Source organism: Ursus americanus, chromosome 2 (genome assembly GCF_024610735.1).
Source record: "Ursus americanus isolate L20-20 chromosome 2, mUrsAme1.1.p, whole genome shotgun sequence".
Taxonomy (NCBI): Eukaryota; Metazoa; Chordata; class Mammalia; order Carnivora; family Ursidae; genus Ursus; species Ursus americanus.
Genome location: NC_142128.1, coordinates 84,281,025 through 84,299,830, shown reverse-complemented (window position 1 = coordinate 84,299,830; position 18,806 = coordinate 84,281,025). Strand labels below are relative to the sequence as shown.

At 42.4% G+C, this 18,806-nt stretch overlaps 1 protein-coding gene across 1 annotated transcript in view; it reads left to right on the top strand.

Moving 5' to 3' along the window:
* The window catches only part of COLGALT2 (collagen beta(1-O)galactosyltransferase 2), a 104,978-nt gene that overhangs the window by 72,675 nt on the left and 13,497 nt on the right, over positions 1-18,806 (top strand). The window contains exons 6-8 of the mRNA XM_045811372.2: positions 1,867-1,986; positions 12,160-12,236; positions 16,808-16,914. Coding sequence (XP_045667328.2) covers positions 1,867-1,986; positions 12,160-12,236; positions 16,808-16,914 — 304 coding nt within the window. The remainder of the gene's footprint in view (positions 1-1,866; positions 1,987-12,159; positions 12,237-16,807; positions 16,915-18,806) is intronic.

Below are 18,806 nucleotides of genomic sequence, written 5' to 3'. Positions count from 1 at the left end.
TACTATGTGTTGGCCAATTGAATTTAAATTTAAAAATTTTTAAAAATTAAAAAAGAAAAAAATAATAGAGTTGTGCAAACCTAATTCCAAGCTGAGCCACTTATAGACTATGGTTAGTTTGCCTTCCATAATTAACTTAAAAATTGACTTTTTTTTTTTTGCTTAGTTTTATCATTCCCAATACAATCGAAAACTAAGCCCTAATTGTCTAAAACCTCTCTTAGAATGGTCTGATTTTTCAGATGTTCTTTTTGCACGTTTGTGAAGATGTCTCTCCCGGAGACTTCTGATGCACTCGCATCTGAGTGGGGCCACACCTATCAACCCCAACCCGGGAGGCGTTCCCATCCCTCCCACGTGGATGTCTCTGTCAGTCATGTCTCAGGTCTTCCTTGTTTTCCATGATCTGCCCCCTCCTCTTTTTCTTCCCTTTACTTGTCCCCTTCTCTTTCTCCCGCATGATCCAGTCACTTTTTGAGAAAGCGTGATGGTCAGTAAATACTTACGACCTTGCCTGTGTGAAAATGCCTTTCTTGTCCCTCCACATTTGATGGACAGCTTGGCTAGGTCTCATCTCCCCTTTTTACTGAAGCTTTGGGAAGGTGAATGGTAAAATGATTTACCTAATTAAGATCGAGAGGCCACCGAAGCATGAAATCACTTTCCTTCCATTTCCTCATCTCATCATGACTTTGCAAGAGGCTACGTTTGGCTCGCAGCTCCTCAGAAGCATTCATGTGGGCAAACAGAGTTAGTGAGTTCACTTGGTGAAGCAAGAGAAGTGACAGCATGTGCTGGACAAGCCCTGATTTGAGCCAGATTCAGTAAAGGGGAGGATAAAGGCCCTTTTCTTTCCCCCGTTCTTCTCTGTTAATGCCCTGGGACAGCTTCACCTGATTTGGCAGGTGATCGAGCTGACTGGAGGAAATGTCATCTGCACAACATAGAGAAGTCACTATGCAGGTAATTCTGTCTCTGGAAAGCGTAGATGACTACAGCAATTAACTGATCAGAAGCTTGGACCCATGACCAGAGCTTGGCAGACTCATCCTTTGAACTAAGCAGACTTTTCATTAGGCAGGACTGCCAATTGTTGGATCTCTGTGAGACCGTCTTGATTCCTATACTGCTAGCTGTCTGGTTAAACAGAGATGCTGTACAACTCTTGGAATTAGCCATGTGGGGCCTGGAAACCCAGTGCTGAATACAAGGGGGCTGGGGCATTTTTCTGATATCGTCACACTGAAGGTTCTTACCAGGACTTTCGTCCTTTTATGAATCTGTTATACAAGTTTCACGTCTGTTGGTTGACTCCCACTGCACGCCTGCTAAGAGAAGAAATAAAACCATGGAGAGCCATTGAGACTTCTAAATTTCCTTTGTTTTTTGTTCTCCGTATGCCTAGATTTAGCTTTAATAATCTGTCAGCCTCGCAGGATTTTCCTGTTTGCTTTCATATCAAATGTGGATTTTATTCCTCATTTTCTTGTTATTTCCTGTAGGCGGATTACAGTGTTCCATTCTGTTCTCTGGAATGGGAATTCCTTGCCTCCTTTTGATCCCTTCATGCCTGTAGTGCTTCATTTCAGACCACGAGTATGCTTTTTCTTCGGAGAGAAAAAAAATCAATTTCCTCTGAGCTGAAGAATGGCCCACGGTTTTTATTAGCCCCCAATGCTGTGTTAAATTTTCTTAATAAAGAGCATTTTTGAGGTCTACAGACAGTGTCTGAAACAACTACTGTTTGGTTTCCGAGCCCAGCTCAGCTTCAGCCACAGTCCAAGCTTGCCCCCCCTTCATTGTCTCTAGGGAGCTAAGAACGGTGTTTTCTGATTGGTTGCTTTTGTTGGTCTCTTGGGTCCTCAGGCATCCAGATGTACCTCTGCAACGGAGAGCATTATGGCTACCTGCCCATCCCCCTGAAGCCCCAGCAGACCCTGCAGGAGGAAATCGAGAACCTCGTCCACGTGCAGATAGAAGCGATGAGTGAGTGACCCCGGAGCCTGGGGGACGGCTCATGTTCCCTTGCCACCGTGGCCGTACCAGCCACTCTTCCCCTCTCCCAGGACTGAGATCTCACAGCCATCAGTCTGCCTTGGCTGAAACATTCATTCATTCTTGAACTTCTCCTATACGACATACGAATATGACAATGTCTGCCCTTCGGGAGCTTCCGAGCCAGGTGGCGAGCTGGGTACACAGTAAATACATCTCACACAAGGTCATGAGGGTTCGAATGGCGTTTTGGGGTGTGGACTTAAACTCTAAACTTTTACTGCTTTCTAATTATGTGACTTTGGAAAAGCGATCTAACCTCCTTAGTTGTGAAGTGGAGATAAAAACTTAGGGCTTGGGGGCAAATTCTCTGTGATATATATAAAAAGTCCAATAACAATAATTATGACTTCAATAATAGCTTATCATGCAATACATACTGGGCTGAGCATTTTTTGGTCCATAGACTCATTAATCCTTACAACAATCAATGAAAGGGTTTTTATTATCCTCATATCACGGATGAAGAAGTGGAGGTAGAGAGAGTGTCAGCCACTTGCCCTAGATCATTTTACTAAACAAATGACAGATTGGGACTTGAATCAATGCTGCAATGTACAAAGGTCATGCCCTTAAACACTGCATCATTATTGCCTCTGGGTCTAGCATGATGTCAGAATCAGTAAATTCTCAATAATCAGTTGCTGTACTAATTATGATGGATAATGTGCACTGGTGGCTCAAGGAGAAGGTAATGGATAAGCTCTGCCTAGGGGAGGATGCTGGAAACGGCTTCCCAGAGGACGGAATATTTGCGCTTCATTTTCACGCAGCATCTGAGAAATTCTGTTGTTCATCACGGGAGTGAAGGATGGGAGGGGGCAGTGGAGATAGCTGGGGAGGCAGAGCAGAAAGTGAGGCTGGAAAGTGGGCAGGAGTCCAGCCAGAAGGACCTCTAATGCATAAGAAGGTGTTTGGACTTTTCCTGAAAGGAGGGGAACTCTTGAAGAGATTTTTTAGCAGAGAAAGGTCTGACTGAAATCTGGATTTAGAAAGGTCTCTCTCGAGGTAACAGAAATATGACTGGAGTAGGGCGGGGCAGGGGATGGCTGGTCTCAGGCCTGAGGTGAAGAGACCATTTTGGATATTACATGGTAAACTAGGCAAAAGACAGTGAGGATCCAAGCTCGGGCAGGACCAGGGGGAGTGGGGAGGAAGGAAGAGATTTGGAGAACCTCGTGACCTTGGCTTGAAGGGACTCAGCCAAGAGTCTGTGGCTGAGCAAAAGGGAAGCAGAGAAAAACTTCTAAGTTCTGATTTGAGTGCTTTGGGATCACTGTCCGAGTTTTAAATGGTAGAGAGCATGCAGAATAAAGGAGACATTTGCAAAGAAAAATCATGAGTTCATTTTTAGACCCATCGAGTTTCCCGTGAATATCTATTTCCTGCTCCTCACCTTCAGACAGTAAATGCCTTGTTCATCGTATTTGTCTCAAGGTGTAGTCCTTTTCCTGTCACTTAGTAGGCACCCAGTAAATATGTGTTGAATAATTGAATGAATAAATGAATAAATGGGTTTAGGTTGAAATGTCCAGTGAGTAGATGGAGAGATGGATCTATGAAGCCTAAAGACGTTGAGTTGAGATTCATGAACAAGATAACGGGACATCACAGAATTTCAATAAAACAATGTGAGATGTGGAAGGAAGTTCAAGTAAGATAAAGACTGAGAAGTCCAGTGGATTTTGTCAGCTAATGCCCATAACAAGAACGGTTTCAAAAAGGCTAACTCAGAATTCAAAGTGTTTGAGAAGTAATTAAGAAGGAAGGAAATAGAGAAAAAGCAGAGATTTTTTTTTTTTTAAGAAATATGGTGGGGACCCAAAAGTAAGAAAGACAATACTAATTTAATAAAAGATTCATCAGAAAACTCCTTTTAAATAGCAGGCTCTCCTATTGTATTTACATAAGCTTCTATTTGCAAAATATCAGTCAGCTCAGTATACCAGGAGCACATCAGTGGTGCTGAGCAAAGTACGTCCACAGACTACACTTGGAATGAGGAGAGGAACACTCCTACCATCACAGCCTTTGTGTGCTGACGTGCATGGTACTTTGTAAGCCATCCAGTCTTGCCTCATCTCAGTGTCCCTGGGTTTGAAGAAAGCAACAAGAGACACTATTGCTCTCTAAGTACATAGAGAATAATAGGGATAATGAACTAAAAACATCCAGCCTTCATAGAGGGAATGAGAATTGAATAGGGAGCTGGTTCATTGTGACAGGATTTCTTGAACCAGCCCTTAGGAATTTCTTTTGTGAATTTCTTTAAGACATACTGCTTCTGCCTATTGTCTATGTTCTAGACGAGGGCAGTATCTTATTGCCTTTTATCCCGAGCACCTAGCACAGTGCATGATATATGATCGCTACCAAACAAACAGGTGCTGACTCTATGACCAAACAAGTGAAAGAACGAATAAGGGAATGCATGAAAACTGTACTGCAGAGAGCACTGAACCCAAATCCAGAATAATGAATTTCAACCCAAGCTCTGTCACTTAGGAATGGAGAATTCACCTCTCGGAGCTTTAGTTCCTTTATCTGTGGAGTGAGGATAATAGCACTTACTTTGCAGGGGTGGGAGAGGCAAACAAAATAATGGACATCAACTCCATAAAATAGTGAAGTGTTGCCGTTATTAGGGCTCAGTTTGACCCTTGGTAATGTGCGTCCTCTTATCACCACTATTTCGTGGCCATCAGACTTGACTCCAAGTAGATGTCGGCTCAGAGAGGGCCAGTGAGAGCCTTGTCTTCTTTTGTTTTCCCCATTGAACTGAGAGCACAGAAGCTTCCCTGTATGTAGAAGCACACACATTGTCAATAAAGTTTTCAATTATTATTTATTACAAACATGCACAATACCATGCTACGTAAGTGGAAGTCACCTGAAAAGAACCTATAATTTATAGCCATCATTACTGATCTCCCAATGCACACCAACGCTAGTGTTAGGCACTTTATATATGGCATTTTATTTGTTTCTTATATTTACCTTCTTTAGTTATAATTTTGTTAAAATTTCAGATTCCAAATTTTAAAAAGTAGAACATAATTGGAGCAAGAAAAATAATTAGAAAAATAAACCTTTGAAGGTAATAATGCAGAAATATCAACTGGAAGCCACTGTAGGATTAAAAAAAAAGGATTAATGGTGAAATCATATCTGTCAAGTGCCCTCAGGAAAGATGAGCCAGATGTTAAAAGCATTTTGCACAGCATCTGGAACCCAACGGGCAGTAAAGAAATGGCTGCTAATAGACTACACGAACTGAAGCATTAGAACAAGGATTCTATTTATGTACAAACATTGAATGCCTTCCTACAATCTATGAGTCACTCTATGAAGGTACTGGGGATTCAAAACATTTTACAACCAAGTCTGTTGTAAAACATCCCAATGGTGCAGTATAGTGCTTTCTAAGAAGAGCATATATAAGAGCAGTTGGGATTTGGAATAGGGAGAAATTCAAGTCCTGGTGGTTCTCAAGCTGGGCTTTGCTAGAAGTGTGCAGTTTAAATAGAAGGAGTGATACAGTGAGGGCACAATAGGCAAAGGAAATAGACCAAGCAAAGATATCATCCAAAAAGCATTCTCACCCTGGAAGAGAGTTGGCTTTGAAAAGTAGAAGTAAATAAAAATTGGGGGTTGGGGTGGCTTGATTGTTGTGGCCCTGGAATCGCACAGGTAAGACAGAATGCCCATCCTGAAAAAGTAAGGAGGCAAGGAAGATTTTAGAAGAGAGAGTCAGGCTCTAAGTACTGATTAAACACTTACTATATTCCATGGATTGTTCAAGATGCTGGAGATACAGCAGTGAGCAAAATCAGCAGAAGCTTCACCATCAGTGAATTTATATTCTAACAGAGAGAGATAGTATATCAAGGGAGCAGCCACAGGAATATTTGGGGGAAGAGTGTTCCCAGCAGGAAGAACTACAGAGGTGCCTGGGTGGGTCAGTCAGTTAAGTGTCTGACTCTTGATCTCAGCTCAGGTCTTGATCTCAGGCTTATGATTTCAAGCCCTGCACTGGGCTCCACATTGGGCATGGAGCCTACTTAAAACAAAACAAAACAAAACAAAACAACAACAATAACAACAACAACAACAAAGTACAAAGGCTGTTGGGAGAGCTTGCGATGCTCCAAGAACAATAGGCCAGTGTGATCAGAGTACAGAGGAGTTGAGTAGAAGGAGATGAGGTCATAAAGGAAGAAGTGTCCAAATCATTCAAAGCCTTGTGGCCACAGTAAGGAATTCAGATTTTATTCTAAGAGTAATGGGATTCCATGTGGAGTGGGGCAGAGGGAGTGGCATGATGTGATTCATGCATTTAGAAAGTTCACTCAGTCTGTGGTTCGGACGTTCGAGTATAGGAGAAGCAGTACCTCTCTCTTGGTGAGAGAAGATACAGTTGGGATGCAAGCGGTAGCAGGGAGGTGATGAGAAGCAGGTGGCTTTAGGATTTATTTTGTTGGTAGAGCCAACAGGACTTACAGAGACCTGGATGCAGCTAACAAAGGAAAGGAAGGAAGCCAGATGACGCCAGGATTTTGGCCTGGGATACCCTTTAATGAAATGTGAAAAGATTTGGGAAGGGAAGCTCTGGTCATGTAAGCTTACAATATTTTAAAAACATCTCAGCGAAGAAGTTAAGATATTTGGATATGATTCTGGTGTTTAGGGACGAAACTCCAGCTGGAGACAGACATTTGAAAGTCATCAACATTAAAAGGACATTTGAAGCCATGGAACAGTATGAATTTGTTTAGTAAAAGATCATAGAAAGAGAAGAGGGAAGGGAACAGGACAGATCCCTAGGGGGGACAAACAGCCAAAAAGCTGGAAGGAAAAATTGCGAAGTGTCTCAGAAAGGAGCCAGATGTGGCTGAGAAGTCCAGTAAAATGAGGATAAGGAATTTAACATTGGTTCTATCAAGATAAAGATCTGTGATGACCTTGATAAGAGCCACCATAGAGCAATGATGGGGACACAAGCCCACTGGAGTAGGCCAAAGGGAGGACAAGGAGGAGATGAGAAAGTGGAATCTTCTTGCGATGGGGATAGAGAAATAGGATGGTGGGTGAAAGGGCATGAGAGATCAAAGGAGAGGTTATTTTGTTTTGTGTGTTTTTTTTTTCAATACAGGGTTTCAGCATATTCATATACTAACAAGAAGGATCCAATATGTAAGGAGAACTGGATGATATAGAAGAGAAGAAGGCAGTTGTAAGGCTCAGGTCTGGAGAAAACAAGAGGCATTGTTTTCTAGGACAGAATTGGAGAAGTTGTCCGAGGTGGGAACAAACTCCAGCAGATGGGAAGGCAGAATGTGTAAGTACAGACACAGCTGGGTTTGTGGACTTGAGGTAGAAGGAAAAGCTAGGTCTACTTTGAAGATTTTCTTTATGAGTTATGTAGTCCATCAGCTGGAGAGAGATGCTGGAGGTGTCAGGAGAGAGGATGAGGCATAAACCAGACCGCCGGGAGAGTGGGAAGGTGAACTTACTATGGAAGTGTGGTTGCATCATTTGGCAGTGTTGAGTGCCAGTGTGACATCTGTGGTTCTAATTTTGAAGTGATTCAGTCAACACAATTGTGTGAATTTCTCTTGCAGTATTCTTGGGGCTGAGTAAGTGGATAATCAAGTTTAAGCAGGATTGGGATTTTACCAAGCAAGATCAACGGAAGCAGATCAAGAGTCTTTACAAGGGGGAGGGGGCGCTGCCGGTTAGAGCGCTAGCCCAAGAAATCTAGGGTGGGTACCGACGGACATGAGGACATCAAAGACGTGATGGCAGCAGACATGGTAGTGGGTCACCGAAAGAATGGTTGTTGGTACAGGCCCCAGAAGCCCGGTTGTCGAATGGATCCCCGTGAAGATGCTCAAATTTTAAGAACGATGGCAGGGACAGCGAGACGGTGAGCCGAAGGCTGTCATCGTCAGTGGCTGAGGGGGCACGACCAGGGCGCAGAGGGTGCTAACATACACTGCAAAGAAGCTGGGGGTTTTGAGGGATGAAAGGGAAACCGTCTGGGAGTGAATTGGGGGAGACAAGAAAAATCAGCTTCTACTCTGACAGGTGAAAGGGAAGCAGTGTCCTCCAAGGAAAGCCAAGTTTTAGTTAAAATAAAAAGGTGAAAAGACATTCAGAGAAAGGGACTAAAAATGTCAAAGAGTTGACGAGTTACAGACTAGAGTTTCAGAGAGCAGAGTGAGGACTCGGGTGGGGTGGGAGAAAGGGCAAAGTACCAGCGAAGGCTCACGGGAAGCACCGTGCCCATCACTCTACACGTACGTACTCACTTCGTATGTTAGGGGCCGTACAGAAAATTGGGGGATGAATGACAGGAGGCTAGATCTGGTAAAAGTGAAAGAAGTCAATGGGTTCTAGGCGATACGAAGGGATAGTTCTTGCAAGTCAGAGCATGAGGTGATGGGAGATCTCAGGTGCCCGTTCTCAGTAACAACATTCTGGAGCCACAGAATGTCAGGTAAAGATTATTAAGATTATTGGACATGAAATCAGAAGGTCCAATAATCTTACCACTCACTCACTATTGGATCTTGACACCAATTACTCCCTATTTGACCCTGGGCAAGCCTACATCTGGGGGGGTCTCAATTTCTTCATCTATAAAAACAAACAAAAGATAAATGAAGATAAATGATGTCATGAATATGAAAGCACTTAACAAATTGCAAAGTGTTGAGTGTGACCGTTGTTGTCGAGAACAGCATTTCGCTTGAAGGAGAAGATTATTTTGACAATAGTCTGCATAATGAGTTAGAATGAGGCAAGACTAAGTGCACGAGAGTTTGAAAAATATTAAAACAGCCCAAGCATGGACGTGTCTGAGTGGCTCAGTCGGTTAAGCATCCGACTCTTGATTTTGGCTCAGGTCATGATCTCAGGGTCGTGAGACTGAGCCCAGCATTGGGCTCCCTGCTGAATGTAGAGCCTACTTAAGATTCTCTCTCCCTCTCCCTTTCCCTCTGCTCCTCCCCACCAGCTCATGCTCTCTCTATCTAAAATAAATTAATTAATTAAATTTTTTGAAAAACCAGCTCAATCATGGTGAGTGAGGATCTGAGCTATGGTGGTGGCTACAGCAATTGAGGAAGTTCAGGACAACTTTAGTATTATGATTAAATGATTATAATTTAGCTGGGATTTGGTACAAGCACAATCTCTCAAGTATTTGGGGGGACATAACTGGGCTGGTACATTGTATGCTGCTGGATGGTGTGTGCTCCAGTGTAGACTACAGAAAAAGCTCAAGTGATGGTCACCCAGGTGCAAAGACTTAGCTACCTGAGCTCCTGTGAATTCAGCTCAGTTGCCAAGGTCAACTTGATGCCAATGGCTACCAAGGACCAGCTTTGGGGGCAGGCTGAGTGGGGGTTAAGGGTTCAAGAGTCAGACTTAGGTTCAAGTACCAGCTCTATCAGCTCTGTGACCTTGGGCAAGTTGTTTAAGTCTTTGTTTCTTTATCTGTAAAAATAGGGACACTCATACTTATCCCATGGTATATGTTGTGAAAATTTAATAACCGTGATTATATATGTCAAAAGTGTAGCCCACAGTTCAGTGGACAATAAGGTCTCTATAATAGTAGCTGTGATTGATTATTATTCCTAGGTCATGAAACTATCCAGGAGCCAATGAAGCATATTGTCTCAACTGGTGTGGCACAGTGAGGGACCATGTCAAGGGAGGGATTCAATGAGAGACTGATAAATTATGAATGATGGAGTCAGAAATGACCCCAAACCAAAGCTGGGATATACCTGACCTTCAGCTCTGATGAAGCAAAGACACATCCCTTCTCCACGCACAGTAAATTTCTTAGGTCTAACTTGTATCATTCCGTCTTTCCCAGTGGCTTCGCTCTGTCTTCGGGAACAAAACCCAGACATATTTCTCATGTTTTTGCTCAATGGTGGCTTTCAGGAGCCAGCCACTTGTGGCTTGTGGGGGACACTTGTCCTGTGATTGCACTGACTTCCCATGTTTGATGGAAGCAAAATGGCTAAAAGCAGTCTCTCTGGCTGAAATGTTAAAGCCACGTAGGCCATGTGATTGCCAAACAGAGACCAACAGCGTGAAAAGGGGAACTCAAAATATAACCCCCTCCCAACTCCAAGACCCAAGGGGGGAGAGCCAGACAGCTCCTCAAACAACATTAGGAACAAAAAGGAGTTTGTATGCTAAGTTTCTTTCTCTTAAAAGCCTAACTCTGTACATGGTGGCTCCTCCATCAATATTTGTTGATTTAAAAAAAAAAAAATTAAGGAAGACTGGGGTAGAGAAGAAAGGAACAAAATATCCTGGGCTTCTAATGGAAACAGAAACACAGCACTATGTATTCACAGAAATGTGACCAAAGGGGTCAGGCTAGAAGGAATGAGACCAGCTGTTCTGTTTGGGTTAGGAAACCTGTCTCACTACCTTCCAGAACTTCACATCATTCGATCATAAGTGAAACTGGATGTGATGATTTCTCTTTAATATACCAGGGAAGGGTAAGTTAAACAAATAATACTCTCTGGACAGTATCTCAGTCAGAAGGATAAAGAGGTTACGCTAGGATATCAAATAGTGACAAAATACCACTGGCTTCCTACAGCAATGGCATATTTCTTTCTTTCTTTTTTTTTTTTAAGATTTTATTTATTTATTTGAGAGAGAGAGAGAGACAGCCAGCGAGAGAGGGAACACAAGCAGGGGGGTGGGAGAGGAAGAAGCAGGCTCATAGCGGAGGAGCCTGATGTGGGGCTCGATCCCATAACGCCAGGATTACGCCCTGAGCCGAAGGCAGACGCTTAACTGCTGTGCCACCCAGGCGCCCCAGCAATGGCATATTTCTTGCTATGCAAAGTCTGCAGTGGTCCTGGCGTCCCTCTGGGCAGCTGTTCTCCAGATGTTGGCACATCATTCTAGGCTGCTTCAAATGTGTGGCTTCTCCATTATCAACATCTGTTACTGTGACCATTGTGGTGGGCTGGGGTGGGAGTGGAAGGAGGGCTTAGAGAGCTAGAAGTAGCAGTTCACGAGGCCATGACCAACCTCAAGGGTGAGCAAGTGATTCCTCTCATCTGCCTGGAACGGAGGAGATGGGTACTGCCGAATAGTAGTGATGGCCACCACCAACAGTTCCTCAAACCACCCGAGTTACCAGTTCTCACTGTGTTTTCTTTGTATCCCCCTTAAGGAAAATCAAATGAGTACTTTGGATTTGCAGTTCCAAAAATCTTCAAGACCTTCCCCGATTCCCCATTCAGCATTGCTTCCGACCTTTCAAATGTATAGCTTGTAAAGAAAACTTTTTTTCGGAGTATGAAATAAATAAATCTTTTATTACTTAAGATGCAGTGTCCCTCCCATCTGGAAATTTACCTGTTAGCCCTGTACCAAGTTTTGCGATGTGGGCTGGCCCTCAAAGGCGAGTTCCTGTTAAAATAAAGGACCTTTTGCATACCTGTAGCTAAACCTGCTTGGATGGAATAAAAATAGTCCCAGACTAGTCCCCTTTAAGATATACAGAGAAAGCATTATTTAGAAGAAGTCTGGCCTACTTTTGAGGTCTTTCATTATGAGCCACAGTAAGTAATGGCTTAAAAGTTAGTGAGTTTTTACTATGTCAATTTACTCTGGTGAGTGCTTTGCATGCTGATCTCCTTTAAATTTTACAACCCCCTAAGAGATATATTTTTATTATCCTGATTCTACACATGAAGAGACAGGCTTGGAGGGGTCACTTAACTCTTCCAGACCTTCCCAGACCAAGGTTTGGACCCAGATCATCTGACTCCAGAGCCTTCACTCTTAACCTTACGCTAGACTGACTCTCATCTCCTCTGAAAATAAGCCTTAAGGGAAATGGAGCAAATATTGTAGTCTGCGTATGAACAAGCATTCTGGAAACCCTGGCCATCAGGGTTCTTGTGTAACCACTCAGTCCTCGAGAGCTGCTGAACAGTTATCCCCCACCCCGGACACCCAGGCGCTGTTCCTAGACATCAGGTGTGTGGATGGAATTCTGTTCTCTGAGCCTTACACTAACAAAGCACTCTGTGTGTTTCTTGTGTCTTCCAGTTGACGGTCCTCCAATGGAACCCTCCCAGTTTGTTTCAGTTGTCCCTAAATATCCAGACAAGATGGGATTTGATGAGGTAGGAAAGGTGTCTGTGTGTGCACGTGCACACGTGTGCATATATGTGGCGTGCTTGCGTGTTTATATTGGAGTGCAAGCCTGATCTTACATCAGAAAGCCAGCAAAACTGGGCTTGGCTGCTGAAAAGGCACTGAGGTCTTGAGAAAACAACTCAATTTTTGTTGTGTCTCAGCTGTTTTATCTTTAAAAAGGAGCATTTGGGGTGCCTGGCTGGCTCAGTCAGAGGAGCATGCAACTCTTGGACTCAGGGTTGTGAGTTCAAGCCTCATGTTGGGTGTAGAGCCTACTTAAAATAAAAAATAAATAAAGAGAAAAGATTAAAAAAAGAGAATCACATGCACCTGAAACTAATGTAATATTGTGTATCAACTATCCTCAATATAAAAAAAAATTTTTAAAGGAGCATCATGGTAAAAACAAATTAATCATTGGGTTAGAAAGAAGTTATTATTTAATCATGAGTGAATTTTCTATTTTCTAGGAGCAGATACTGTTATGTTTTGTAAACCTTTTTGTCAAAATTCAAAGGTAAAAAGGATAATGTTTTAAGTATCGAAAGACCTTAACTTTATTCTGAGTGGATAAAAAACATTCTGGAACAGTCTGTGCTTTATTTCCTCCGTGCTGTTCTTCCACGGGAAAAGTTTGAGGGCAGGATTGAGAGGAAAAAGAAAAAGAGAAAAAAAGAGACCTGTTGCAGCAGTCCACCTTTCAGTGGGCAGGAACTTCAAAATAGCTCTCCAAGGGCCACATTTATGATAAAGCTTTGACTGCATGAAGGAGGAGGCAAGAATATAAAGAGATACTTCTCTTGGTGATGCACACAACAGCTACGTGGGAGTGCCCCAAGTGGGACTGCAAGTCACCGAAGCCTCTGGGGGTCCCTTATGTCATGTAGCTGCTGATCGGTAGACTTTGGTGATCGAGAGCTTAGGACAGTACCTCAGGAATGCACAGCTGAGATCGCATTTCTCCATGGATTCTGGGTATGTTAGAGGCCAGGCTTTGCGCTGTGTGCTCCCGCCTCTGCTCCAGTGAAAGCAAAAGGCTTGTTTATCATTCTGTGCTTCTTCACACATGTCCCCGAGTACAGCCATCTAAGGCCTGCTGGGATGGGAAGTGCTATTTCTTCTATAAAATTGATGTGGATCTGGGCTTCAGGAATGGGGAAGAGTATTTCATGAATATTAAGTGGAAAAGAGTTAGCAGCTACAATGCCGTTTCCACAGAGGCCAGAATGAGAAGAGATGAGTTTAATGTGCGAGAGAGGAATTAGAATAAAGGGCAAATAATTTTTAAAAGAACCGGGGCTGCACCCGGTGTGTGGGGGGTTGATCCCCACCACACAGTGTCAGCTTCCACATCTTACTAGAGCTGTCCTTCCCAGCAACCCTCACCAGCCCTCAGTTCTCTAGGTGAAAGAACCCGAGGTCTTTACATAGATTCATTTTTCTATTTAAACACATTCCTATGAGGACCAAGACGAAGGAAATCAAATGGGACAAAACCAGGATCTTCTAGCTCTGGTCTTCCGTTTGGGTGGGGGTGTAAGGACTGCGTCACCCTAGAAGTCTTTTGGAAAATGCCAACCCTGGGAGGTGATGCAGGTGCAGGAAATAACTACCCTGGGCTCTAGAACAGGGATAAGATGGTGGGAAAAGGGATTTTCATGGGCCTTTTTAATTCTCCCAGTACTCCATGACTTTGTTGGTGGTGTCTGGGTTGCATTTGGCTCTGTGGCTCTTCCTCTGTTTACTATTCACTAAGTATGAGCAAGCCGTCTGTGTTTTTCCTTCATGGCTACAATTTTTACTGCACTTGTCCTGGCAGAAGCTGGGACTGAAGTATTATTTACTAACGTCTTCCCAGACTAGAGGTCTCTGGTTTGAGGGGACTCTTTGTTGTATTTCTGTCCGTTTTTTGTTTGGGTTTGTTTCTATTCTCCTGGAGTGACCTCGGGTAGCTCCATGTATACACAGGACAAAACGCTCCTTCCTTTCCGTATCTTTTAAAATTGTGGAATGATAAGCAAAAAACAACAAATGTTGGAGAGGATGTGGAGAAAGGGGATCCCTCTTACACTGTTGGTGGGACTGCAAGTTGGTACAGCCACTTTGGAGAACAGTGTGGAGGTCCCTTAAAAAGTTAAAAATAGAGCTACCCTATGATCCAGCCATTGCACTACTGGGTATTTACCCCAAAGATACAGACGTAGTGAAGAGAAAGGCCATATGCACCCCAACGTTCATAGCAGCGTTGTCCACAATAGCTAAATTGTGGAAGGAGCCGAGATGCCCTTCAACAGATGACTGGATTAAGAAGATGTGGTCCATATATACAATGGAATATTACTCAGCCTTCAGAAAGAACGATTACCCAACATTTGCAGCAACATGGACGGGACTGGAGGAGATTATGCTAAGTGAAATAAGTCAAGCAGAGAAAGACAATTATCATATGGTTTCACTCATTTATGGAACATAAGAAATAGCAGGAAGATCGGTAGGAGAAGGAAGGGAAGAATGAAGGGAGGGGGTAAACAGAAGGGGGAATGAACCATGAAAGACCATGGACTCTGGGAAACAAACTGAGGGCTTCAGAGGGGAGGGGGGTGCGGGATTGGGATAGGCCGGTGATGGGTATTAAGGAGGGCACGTATTGCATGGTGCACTGGGTGTTATACGCAAATAATGAATCATGGAACACTACAGCAAAAACTAAGGATGTACTGATTGGTGACTAACATAACATAATAAAAAATTATTATAAAAAAATAAAAATAAAATAAAATTGTGGAATGAAACATGGTCCATCACACTGTGATTCTAATCAGGAAGAATTGAAATGTAAAAGAACACAACCCATTAAGTTATGAAGTCCCAAGTAACAAGGCCAATAGAGTCACCACAGAAATTATGTTTAAAAAAAATAATTACTCAGGTAATCAAGAGAAGTAATGAAATCACAATGCTCTGAATTCACCTTGCCCTACAACAGGTGGATAATTTATTTAAGGAGGACATCTTGTTCTCCCATCAGTTTCTTTGCCCAGAGCTGTATAAATGGATGGAAGTGAGGATATTTTGGAAGGAAGGGTTGCAATTTTAGTGTAGCTTTTGATCCAGTAACACATAGAACATATTGAAGATTAGATTCAGAATGGCTATGTGAACCAAAGCTTCACCCCAGTAAAGTCTGAACCCCAGGTTGGTTACAAGACATAGTTTCTTCTTTATTCTGGGCATGGCATAAAGCAAGCTTTATCTAAACCACATATCATAAACATTTCAATCTGTGTTGTACTTGCAAGATGAGGTTGTTCAACTCCCCCTTTTATGAACAAAGGATCTGGACCCTGAAGCATTCAATGTCTTCCTCAAAGTTGTCTGGGTGGTTAAGTCAGGATGAAGCCAACATCCTCCAACTTATTCCATGGGTTTCTCCTTTTCCTTACTATGTGTCATCAATATTTCTTGCTGGCGGCTGAAGTCTCCTACTCTTAGAGGACTAGTTTAATGTTCAGAGTGAGTTTGTTACTCTTGTGGCAAAAGGACCTTGGGAATACACATATTTACCTGTAATAGCATTCGTGAGTCTTGAGGTTTTTCTGTGGCTCCTTAAATCTGAAAGTAGTCAGGACCATCTCACTATCCATAGCTCCCTGCCATGGCTTCGTGATATGTATGTGTTTAGGGCAGACATCAGGAATGTAGGGGCTAAGATGAGGGGCTACAGGTGAACCCAGCCCTCATGGGAAGAAATCTGGATGCATATTTTTGGGGACTTCAAGGACGAGTATGATGTGGAAATGATGGCTTTCCGTTTCTCCCTTCCGTCAAAGGGCTACCTCCAAGAGTAGGGCCCCTCCTCCTTACTTCTTTCAGAAAAATTCCCTGATCTCTGGGGGAGTTGAAGAATTCTGGCAAAGAAGCTCTTAACATTGAGACCTTGATAATTCTGTTTGGAACCTTTGGAAATGCAAGGAATGTTTTAAGACTAGATTTTTCTCATTCTTTGAATGACTTGAAATTTGTTAACAGCAGATATGAACTCTAAGAATAGCTAATATTTAGAACCCATGAGATAGGACCAGGATCACCCCAGTTTTACAGATGAGGAAACTGAGGCATGGGAACTGGGCCAAGGCAAACACTTAGTAAATAAATTCAGGATGTAGACTTAGGTCTGCTGATAAATCTATCACACTTGCCCAGCTGCCTCCGACCTCTGAGTCTTCTGTTTGGGGTTTAATTCACACTTGGCCTCCTGAAGAGTGATTTTTGAACTTTCCTATCTCAAGAACAGGGCAAACCTGTCCACCAACAAGCATCAGAGAAACAAAGAGAGGGGGAAGTCACTGCAGATGGTTCTGTTTCGAAAGTCATTCTGTTTGGATTAATATCATTTGACTTGACATGAAATATAAACAGATCTTCACCACGGTTTTCCCTATTTTTTCCACTCCTTATTCTAACTGAAACTTTGGTCCTTACATTTACTTAGTTTTTCAAACAGCCCAAAGTAAGACTTGAATAATCTGTGTTTCTTTTCCTTTTTTCTTCCTGTTAGATTTTCATGATCAACCTGAAGCGCCGAAAGGACAGGCGGGACCGGATGTTACGCACCCTGTACGAGCAAGAGATCGAGGTCAAGATTGTCGAGGCTGTGGATGGAAAGTGGGTTGGGTTTTTTCTTGAATCCTTGCAGATGTCGTTGGAGTGGGAAGGTGCCCTCTCTGACAGAGGGTTAGTGCTGGGCGGGAGGAATCTAGAGTCATTAGAAGATAGACACATTGTCAAAATGGCCACATGCAGCCTACTTTGGGAAAAGCTTTATGAATGATAACAGCATGTAAATTAATTTCACCATGTAGAGTAGGCCTGAAATCCACTCACCATCCAGCTAACTCTGGTCTTCATTATGCTGAAGGCTCGCAGTGGAAGTGATTTTCCCCTCTCTCTGGGGGTTTTGGTAATCCTTGTGGTGGTTTCCAGCTTTCCATGGTGTATTGGAAAGAATGCATTTAGAGTTGCATTCAGACCCTGATTTAGAGCAAAGTGGCCAAACTTGGGCCAACCTGAGGAGAATAAATGAGGAAAAATGCGTAACAACCTGTATATCATGTTGCGTGAGATCACGCCATAGCCTGCCTGGGCTGATCATCTTTCCCAGGAATACGGCAGGAAAGTCACAAAGGGAACTTGGTTGAATTCCTTCAAGAGCTTTGTTATTGCTGTTGTTTATTATTTTGCTTTATTTTGCTTTCCTTTGCCCTTTTCTTTGACACTTTATTTCAAGGTGTTGGTTGTTGAAAAACCTGTAGTTTCATGTTTTATGTTAGTTTGGAATATGAATGGCTCTAAGGAGTATGGCTAGAAGCTATTCTGAAGTTTCTTATGACTTTGAGAATTTCATCAATGTTCTCAACATGTGGCCTGGACACCCATGTCAGAGTCTCCAGGGTTAAGATAGCAGATTCCTGAGTTCTAGCCCAGGGCTGCTGAATCATGATCTCTAGGGCTGGGGATGGGAATCTGCATTTAAGAAGCCTCAAGTTGATTCTTAGGTAAGGATGCCACATAAAATATAAGACACTCAGTTAAATTTGTCCCAAACATTGCATGGGCTTACTTACACTAAGAAATTTTTCATTGTTTATGTGGAATTTAAATTTGACTGGATGTTCTATGTTTTACTTGCTAAATCTGGCAACCCTGTTCTTTGGTGCATGAGAGTTTGGGAACCACTGCTTCAAATACCTAAGAGCCCAAATTTTATTTATAGGTCACATGGACCAAGGGAAACTAGTTGAATTGTAAGAGTTCTTTTTATTTGTTCCTCATACAAGTCTCTTGTCAGATATATAATTTGCAAATATTTTCACCTATTTTATGTGTTGTCTTTTCAATTCATGATGACATCCATTGAAGAACAAAAGTTTTTGATTTTGATAAAGCCCAATTTATATTTTTGTTGTTGCTTCTCCTTTTGGTGTTGTATCTAAGAATCCATTGCCAAATCCAAAGTCATAAGGACTTATTTCTATCTCTCTTCTAAGAGTTTTATAGTTTTACCTCATATATCTTTTCACATTCAATTTTTGCTCCATTTTGAGTTAGTTTTTTATATAGTATGAGGTAGGGATTCAAATTCCTTCTTTTGCATATAGTTTGGGTATCCTTGCACCATTTGTTAAAAAGACTATTCTTTCTCCCATTGAATTGTCATTACCCTAGTCAAAATCAATTGACTATAAATGTAAGGGTTGGTTTCTAGACTCTCAATTCAATTCCATTGATGGATTATGTCAATCCTATGTCAATACCACATTACCATATGACCGTACCTTTGTATGTAAGAAAGTCTGAGTCCTTTAACTTTGTTATTCTTTTTCAAGATGGTTTCGGCTATTCTAGGTCCCTTGCATTTCCATGTGAATTTTAGCATCAGCTTGTCATTTTACACACACAAAAAAGTAGCTGGGATTTTGATAGGAATTGCATTGAATCTGTACATCAACTAGGGGGACCATTTCTATCTTAATAACTTGAAGTCTTCTGGTTCATGG